The sequence below is a fragment of the Coregonus lavaretus genome (assembly GCF_964263955.1).
Source record: "Coregonus lavaretus genome assembly, chromosome: 37".
NCBI lineage: Eukaryota > Metazoa > Chordata > Actinopteri > Salmoniformes > Salmonidae > Coregonus > Coregonus lavaretus.
The window spans coordinates 30171513-30180827 of record NC_140024.1 but is presented as its reverse complement, the minus strand read 5'-3'; the positions used below and the strand labels follow the sequence as shown (position 1 = coordinate 30180827).

Genomic DNA, 9315 nt, shown 5'->3' with positions numbered 1-9315 from the left:
TGCAGGCTGACCTCGGTCGTCAGTTGAACAGTGTTTCCTCCGACACATTGGTGCGGCTGGCTTCCGGGTTAAGCGGGCAGGGGGTTAAGAAGCGCGGTTTGGCATGTTTCGGAGGACGCATGACTCGACCTTCGCCTCCCGAGCCCGTTTGGGGAGTAAAAAGGGGTAAAATACTACAACAACAACAACAACAAATAAGATTCTTCAATTATTAACAGTTTGCTTTGAATCTCTTTGTCTCACTATTTCTTATACACAGTACCCAGATACCTAGTTGAGGTAGAGGATAACTTTCCTCATTAGCTCCTAATGCCAGCCATTCATTACCAGTGTCACACGCCCTAATGACACAGTTCATCTACTAGAAATAGACCATCAGAACAGGTCCAGTAGGAATCTAGGATTCTACTCTAGTTCTGCCTTACTGTAACCGTCCACGTCTGAGAATAGATGGAAGACTGATTGTGACAAAGGAGACTGAGACATGTCCTGTTCTCTATAGTACCACTGAGACTATCATTATGGTTTTCATCTACTCACTGTATGGCCGGTGCCAACTTGGGCATAGTGGTCCTTAGCACGTGGCCCCATGCCAGTGCCTCGCTTGGCAGCTCAGGAGTCTCTCCGCCCGGTTGACTGCCATCTTTCTTCCCCCTTTTTCTTTCCCTTTATTCCTTATTCCTTCCCCGGCAATTTGCTCCGGGTTCTGTCTCCAACAGAATGGTAATCCTCCAGCTGAGCCTTAAAGCCAAGAGGACCGAGGGGAGTGGAGGTGGGCAAGCCGCCAGAGCAAGCCCCGGCCAAACAGTAGGCTTGGGCGGTATCCAGATTGTCATACCTTCATACCGACCTTGTGCCAAACCGGGATATTCTGTCATGCCGGCACTGAACACAAGGGGCACTGTTTTAAAACCCTACTGATACTCTGTAATCTGAAGGTTAGCAATGCTAAAAAGTACATATAAAATCCCATAGAGAATGTTAACTAAATGCTAACGAGCGCATTGTGAACATTTTATACAGTCTGACCTAAACTAATATGCACAACTACACAACTAACTCAAAAATGCTACTCACAACTTGCTGCACACACAAAACAAATATTAGCCAGCAACGCTCTTGATCCAAGAGGGGATTCTTTGCAGTTACCCTGGAATGCTTGATTTTGGAAGACGCTAACTACTTAGCCAGATAACTAGCTACTAAATTAGCAAACCAAATGCACAACTGCAGAGCATTTAGCACATTTTAGACATTTAACTTAACAGTTATAAGATATCTAGCTGGCAAACATTTAGTTGTGAATTCCATAATGTAATTAGATCACCTGGCACATGTTGCACAACAGTGAGTGACTCACAAGGCTCCAGTCTCTTGTGCTTGTAAACAAACACCACGTGTAAGCTTCATAATGAAAAATTATGTGACAGGTGAAATGAAGTATGCAATCTTTATGTCCTAATGTATTGCACAAGTTGACTGCAGGTATTTACTTAAAAAGTAGCTACAAATATTCACATTTATTAAAACAAACTTCAAATAAATAGTTTCAACAGTATTGAAAAACCATCCCATGGCTTTTTCCAAATACCCCGGTATACGGTGTATATACGGTATACCGCCCAAGCCTAAAAACGGAGAGGCTGACTCTGACAGAGAGCATCCTATGTACACATACACCTATACAGCCACACACACACACCTATGGCCAAATGGATGTACACACACACATACACCTATGGCCAAATGGATATACACACACACAAACTGTCATATACAAGTCAGGACTGTTTATGATATGAGGATATGACCTCTGAAAGCCACACGATTGACAGATATGTCAAGGAAACAGTTCCCAATCCTTTCCCGGCAGCAGCCTCGTCACACTGACAGACAGACAGCCCACTCTGTGTACTAGTCAGTAATTTCTCTGACTGATGCCTCATCTGCATTCCGTCTAATGGCTCGTGTCATTACAGAGAAGCTGTAGTGAAATGGACCGGACTTAATGCATTTCCTACAGTTATGAATCAGATGGAAGTACATCCTCCTCAGGCCCTCTTTCTAAAATAGGCTTATGTTTATGGAGAGAGATAGGGCCCAAGTATTCCCAATTGTTGAATGTTTCTGTGATTTGAATATTTTGATGATAATTAGATTGTTTACATTTAAATTGGTGTGTATTTTTTGTTATGGGAGGTGAGAATAATTTTCTCTGTGCCCAAGGAAAATATGTTTAACTCTGTAGAATGACACTTATTGGTTATCTTCCTTTTACTCCAATAGACAGGGGAATCAATTCCCTGTGTGTGTGTGTGTGTGTGTGTGTGTGTGTGTGAGTGCACGTATATGTGTAATATGCAGCAAATCCCACACCAATCTGTTCAAGATCCAAGGTCATGGCTCTGCTGGAATCTGTCATATAAACAGATACTCTAGTCTCCCCAAGTAAGCAGCATCTCAGTATGTCATGATGGATAGATGTACTGTGGCCAGCATACATTTGCATATAGAGCTATATTTCTAGTAGTATATATATACCATATGCTCAGTTTCCTTACATTTTGGCATTGCCCTCGGACTAGATTACCAATGTAAATGCCACAGTCTCTCTGACATTCTTTCCCTGTGTTGTGTGAGTCGGCTGGTAGAAAAATCAAAGCAGATATACCCATGTCTAACCACAGATTGTTCTGCGAAAACACCAAATGACGTTTTTCTCAGTGCTGTGGGTAGACTGTGTGAATTCCGCCAGGAAAAGTGCATTAAAACATTATATGGTGGGTTTGTGAATGTGAATGGCCTCTACCTTAGTGACAGTTGGTGTGGAGCTTTTAAAGTCTCCCTTTGCTATGTGGAGTATGTACACAGTGTAGACTGTATTTTGCATATGTGTTCATACACCATTCAATGGTGTTTATTTTGTGCTGTTCCTCCCCTCCCCTTCCATTAGAGACGTTGTGTACGTTGTGCATGTTTAGTCTCCCTCCTTTTGTATTGTGTTGTTGTTGTGTTTGGTTGTGATTATTCCAGCGTGATATTAGTGTTTTTGTGTGATTCCTTGTCATGCCCAGAGCTCTCTTTTTGTTACGTGGTTGTTATTTTGTGTTTTTCTTCTGTTTTCTTTTTTGTTCTCCTTTGTTTCGCTTTCCTTTCTCTCTTCCTCTCTCTTCCTTTTGGATGCCCGCCATCTGTCCGTCTCTCTCTCCTCCTCTCTCTCTGTCTTCTTCACCTGCCTTCACGCTTCCATCCACCTCCCCCCCGCTCATCTCCCCTCCCCCCCTGCCCTCCCAAAGATGTAGCCCTCCCCACCCCTCCTCCCTCACTGACTCCTGACACTACTGACCATGTAACGCCAGGCTCCGGAGGCGTGGCTAACCCCACTGGCCCCACCCCCTCCGCCCCGCGTGACGTCGTGGCCTCGCTGGTCTCCACCCGTTTCATCAAGCTCACCTGGCGCCCTCCGGCCGAGCCCCACGGAGAAGACCTCATCTACTCTGTCTACTACAACCAGGAGGGAACCAACAGGTAGGGACCCTACACAGTACAGTATTACACACTACTCAGTGTATTATAGCATACACACTACTCAGTGTATTATAGCATACACACTACTCTGAGGGCCCCTATAACATACACACTACTCTGAGGGCCCCTATAACATACACACTACTCTGAGGGCCCCTATAACATACACACTACTCAGAGGGCCCCTATAACATACACACTACTCAGAGGGCCCCTATAACATACACACTACTCAGTGTATTATAGCATACACACTACTCAGTGTATTATAACATACACACTACTCTGAGGGCCCCTATAACATACACACTACTCAGAGGGCCCCTAAAACATACACACTACTCAGTGTATTATAGCATACACACTACTCAGTGTATTATAGCATACACACTACTCTGAGGGCCCCTATAACATACAGACTACTCAGAGGGCCCCTAAAACATACACACTACTCAGTGTATTATAACATACACACTACTCAGAGGGCCCCTATAACATACACACTACTCAGAGGGCCCCTATAACATACACACTACTCTGAGGGCCCCTATAACATACACACTACTCTGAGGGCCCCTATAACATACACACTACTCTGAGGGCCCCTATAACATAAACACTACTCTGAGGGCCCCTATAACATACACACTACTCTGAGGGCCCCTATAACATACACACTACTCTGAGGGCCCTATAACATACTACTCTGAGGGCCCCTATAACATACACACTACTCTGAGGGCCCCTATAACATACACACTACTCTGAGGGCCCTATAACATACTACTCTGAGGGCCCCTATAACATAAACACTACTCCGAGGGCCCATTCACACTTCTGTCGATAGTGAACACTAACTGTGCTGTCGATAGTGAACACTAACTGTGCTGTCGATAGTGAACACTAACTGTGCTGTCGATAGTGAACACTAACTGTGCTGTCGATAGTGAACACTAACTGTGCTGTCGATAGTGAACACTAACTGTGCTGTCGATAGTGAACACTAACTGTGCTGTCGATAGTGAACACTAACTGTGCTGTCGATAGTGAACACTAACTGTGCTGTCGATAGTGAACACTAACTGTGCTGTCGATAGTGAACACTAACTGTGCTGTCGATAGTGAACACTAACTGTGCTGTCGATAGTGAACACTAACTGTGCTGTCGATAGTGAACACTAACTGTGCTGTCGATAGTGAACACTAACTGTGCTGTCGATAGTGAACACTAACTGTGCTGTCGATAGTGAACACTAACTGTGCTGTCGATAGTGAACACTAACTGTGCTGTCGATAGTGAACACTAACTGTGCTGTCGATAGTGAACACTAACTGTGCTGTCGATAGTGAACACTAACTGTGCTGTCGATAGTGAACACTAACTGTGCTGTCGATAGTGAACACTAACTGTGCTGTTGTGTGTCTGTGTCTCAGGGAGCGTATTGAGAACACCAGTCGGCCAGGGGAGATGCAGGTGACCATTCAGAACCTGATGCCCGACTCCAAGTACAAGTTCCGGGTGTTGGCACACAACAAGAACGGCCTGGGAGAGAGCTCTGCCGTCCTCAAGGTGGCCACCCAGGCTGAAGGTAAAGCACACACACACACACACAGACACAGATACACAGGCAAACATACTGTATACTCTAACAAACAAACATAAACATGCACACATGGATAAACATGAACCCAGACCACCCCACTGTAGCTCAGAGGGCTACTGTCCTCTCCTCTCTGGGCTGTGGAAAACATCCTCTGTGGTTGTTGTTCATTTCCTTTCATTTACTTACCTGTGTGTGTGTGTGAGAGAGAGGTAGGTGTGTGTTCAAACATGGCCTCCCATACTTAGCTGAGGACGAAGGGTGTGTGTGTGAGAGAGGTAGGTGTGTGTTCAAACATGGCCTCCCATACTTAGCTGAGGAAGAAGGGTGTGTGTGTGTGCGACGGGGTATGGTGGGCAGGTGGAATTAAAATTCTTCCTCCTTCCCCTCAAGTTCTCCAATCCGTAATACCTCCTCCGTCCCACTTTGACGGTGTATCCATTCACAGTGGATACTTTGACAGTGTGTCCATTCACGGTGTATACTTTGACAGTGTATCCATTCACAGTGTATACTTTGACAGTGTATCCATTCACAGTGTATACTTTGACAGTGTATCCATTCACAGTGTATCCATTCACAGTGTATACTTTGACGGTGTATACTTTGACGGTGTATCCATTCACAGTGTATACATTCACAGTGTATACTTTGACGGTGTATCCATTCACAGTGTATACATTCACAGTGTATACTTTGACAGTGTATACATTCACAGTGTATACTTTGACAGTGTATCCATTCACAGTGTATCCATTCACAGTGTATACTTTGACGGTGTATACTTTGACGGTGTATCCATTCACAGTGTATACATTCACAGTGTATACTTTGACAGTGTATCCATTCACAGTGTATCCATTCACAGTGTATACCAGGCCTCATAAGGATGTTGTGACTGGAGCATTTTCCCCTCACAGCTCTACAGTAGACATGATAAGGGCTTCCCCCTCCATGGCAGAGGAGAGGTGAACGCCCTCCTATTCATCTCTCCTCTCTCTCCCTCCATCACGGCTCAGCCTATTCATCTCTCCTCTCTCCCTCCATCACGGCTCAGCCTATTCATCTCTCCTCTCTCCCTCCATCACGGCTCAGCCTATTCATCTCTCCTCTCTCCCTCCATCACGGCTCAGCCTATTCATCTCTCCTCTCTCCCTCCATCACGGCTCAGCCTATTCATCTCTCCTCTCTCCCTCCATCACGGCTCAGCCTATTCCTCTCTCCTTCTCTCTCCCTCCATCACGGCTCAGCCTATTCATCTCTCCTCTCTCCCTCCATCACGGCTCAGCCTATTCATCTCTCCTCTCTCCCTCCATCACGGCTCAGCCTATTCATCTCTCCTCTCTCCCTCCATCACGGCTCAGCCTATTCATCTCTCCTCTCTCCCTCCATCACGGCTCAGCCTATTCATCTCTCCTCCTCTCTCCCTCCATCACGGCTCAGCCTATTCATCTCTCCTCTCTCCCTCCATCACTGCTCAGCCTATTCATCTCTCCTTCTCTCTCCCTCCATCACGGCTCAGCCTATTCATCTCTCCTCTCTCCCTCCATCACGGCTCAGCCTATTCATCTCTCCTCTCTCCCTCCATCACGGCTCAGCCTATTCATCTCTCCTTCTCTCTCCCTCCATCACGGCTCAGCCTATTCATCTCTCCTTCTCTCTCCCTCCATCACGGCTCAGCCTATTCATCTCTCCTTCTCTCTCCCTCCATCACGGCTCAGCCTATTCATCTCTCCTCCTCTCTCCCTCCATCACGGCTCAGCCATTGCCCAGTTTCTGGGTCAGTCTCTGCCTCTCTACCTGTGTCCTTGGCACCTGGCTTTCCATAATGTGTGCCAGCGGGAGCCTAACTACCCATGGGGATAGCAAAGGGGTCAGCCAGTGCCAGGGACATATTTCTCTGTCTGTCTGACAGCGCCTCTTCTAGGTTATAAATGAGGGTTTAAATTGTTGACCTGATTCCAAGTACCAGACCTGGACCAACCACACCGCATCCCTCACTGTATATCGCTTTCCTTCAGAGAGAGGGGCTTACACACACCAGACACCTTCTATATCTACTGACAAATGAGAGCCTCCATGTTCTGCCGGGCACATCTGCAGCTAACACACAGCGAAGAGAAATGTTCCTTTCCCTTAGAGAAAAATTGGGGTATTTGTCAGTGAAACTGGGGTCTCAAGTATTTCCCATGTTTGATGGACAAGGGCGTAGTTTGTAGTACATACAGAATCAACATGGTCTGTTTGTTAAGACACTGCTATAGGTTCCTAGTGTCTGTGTGTCTGTGTTGTCCCTCGTGAGGACTAGGTATGGTTAATGACGCGTTACATTTGCCACACAGCTAAGTTTCCCAGACCCAATCGTTATCCCTCTAGAGCCTAACATCCCCCAGTAGATGTGTGGCTCTCAGCACCTGCTACCTCAGCGCCGGCCGCCACCAGAGCTGTTAATTGAATGTAATGAACCTGCAGAGCAAACAACAATGGAAACACCCCCCTCCCTCTTCAATCGCTTGGTTTAGTCCCAGCCGCTCTCTCGGCTAACCAATTCCAATTAACTTAATACTTCAAATAAATTCCTCTGTAAACCAAGCATGACCGTGTCTGTCCCCGCTCCCTCCTTTCTCCCACTAGAATGCCATGCTAGAGGGATTGGTGGGATAATGTGGTGTTGTGTAGTGGGGGAATGACCACAGCATGTGTGTCAGGCTTTTCGGTTACAGAAAAAACAGGGGGACATTCCAAAATGGCAGTCTGTGTCAAATTGGGACCGAATGGACTCCAAGTGATTAAGTGAGAGTGTGGTTTTGTGCAATGATATGGTTTACATTTGAAAAAAATACAAATATTGAGATTTGGGGGAAAATGCCTTCCTTTGTCTTTATTTTGGGATTCATACTAAGTTCATAATAAGTGTCCGCTGTCTCCTTTTGGTGTTTCCAGTGCAAGTTCCTGGACCCGCCCCCAACCTGCAGGCCGTGTCGACCACACCCACCTCCATCACCCTCAGCTGGGACACGCCCCTCACTGGCAACGGAGACGTCCTCACCTACAAGGTCTACTACATGGAGAAGGGTCTGGACCTGGAACAGGTAAGACCCAGTGTGATGGGTGGGGGAGATGGGGGAGTTAGATGCCCCTATATGTTGAATTAGTGATACATCATACTCTGAGAGGGATTAGTCTTGTGATGGTATAACAACAAGACTTCAAAAGAGAACAGCGAAATTAACTGTTGCTTTTTCCGGCCTAGCATTAGCGATATATCAGCACCATATAGCCCATTGAAGTGTCCCAGCTCTGTAACAGCCCAGTAGACTGCCTTGAAACTTCTGTTCCCCGAAGCTCCAAAGCCTCTGCTCTACTCCCACTCTATCAGAAAGCTGCCTGCACCACCCTCCCTATTCCCCAGTCTCCCAGCAGGCCACAGTGCAGCGCACCGCAGCACAGCCTACTGAGTCATCCAGCCCTGCCAGCCCCACCAGCCAGGCGTTAAAGAGCCTTTAATATGATAATGGATGAAATGTCAGCCAGCACAACGAGTAATGATGCTGTTGCTGCCACCATCCCTCGTTCCCTAGAGGAGAGAGAGAAAGAGAGAGGCTGACAGGAAGAGAATAGGCTGATCTGACTCTGTCTTTATCTGAAAAGAGGGGAACAAAGGTTGAATCCAGAGAACAGGGTAGCTAACAGGGTGTTGGAGTGGATTAATTATTGAGGCGGGGATGGGGAAGGATTCAGGAAGTAGCTCGTCTACAGGGAGGAAGCTGTCACACTGGCGCGCCGGACTTCAGTGGAACAATTAGACACTGTGGTTTTACTACCCAGGGACGAAGATTAGGGCGGTCCCCAAATGGACGTGATATTTTCACTTTTGAGACATTTAGCAGACGCTCTTACCCTGAGTGACATACAGTTAGTGCTTCTTAAGATAGCTAGGTGGGACTAGCACATATCACAGTCAGTCATTTTTCTTCAAGTAGTTATCAGCAGAGTCAGAGCTAGTAAGGAGGAAAGAGTCAAGTGCGAGTGAGTTCACAAACGTTTTTTTTCATTATTTTGTGTGTGGGGAAGGGGGGGGGGGGGGTTGCTGTAAGATTATTTAAGATACTCTTTGAAGAGGTAGGGCTTCAGATGTTTTGGGAAGATGGGCAGGGACTGCTGTCCTAGCTTCAGGGGGAAGCTG

At 46.5% G+C, this 9315-nt stretch overlaps 1 protein-coding gene across 1 annotated transcript in view; it reads left to right on the top strand.

The window, feature by feature from the left end:
• Positions 1–720: 720 nt before the first annotated feature.
• The window catches only part of LOC311111420 (neogenin-like), a gene marked incomplete at its 5' end in the record, with an annotated part of 43833 nt that continues 35238 nt past the window's right edge, over positions 721–9315 (top strand). Inside the window, 4 exons of the mRNA XM_084154135.1 lie at positions 721–772; positions 3297–3528; positions 4963–5117; positions 8073–8221. Coding sequence (XP_084010261.1) covers positions 721–772; positions 3297–3528; positions 4963–5117; positions 8073–8221 — 588 coding nt within the window. The remainder of the gene's footprint in view (positions 773–3296; positions 3529–4962; positions 5118–8072; positions 8222–9315) is intronic.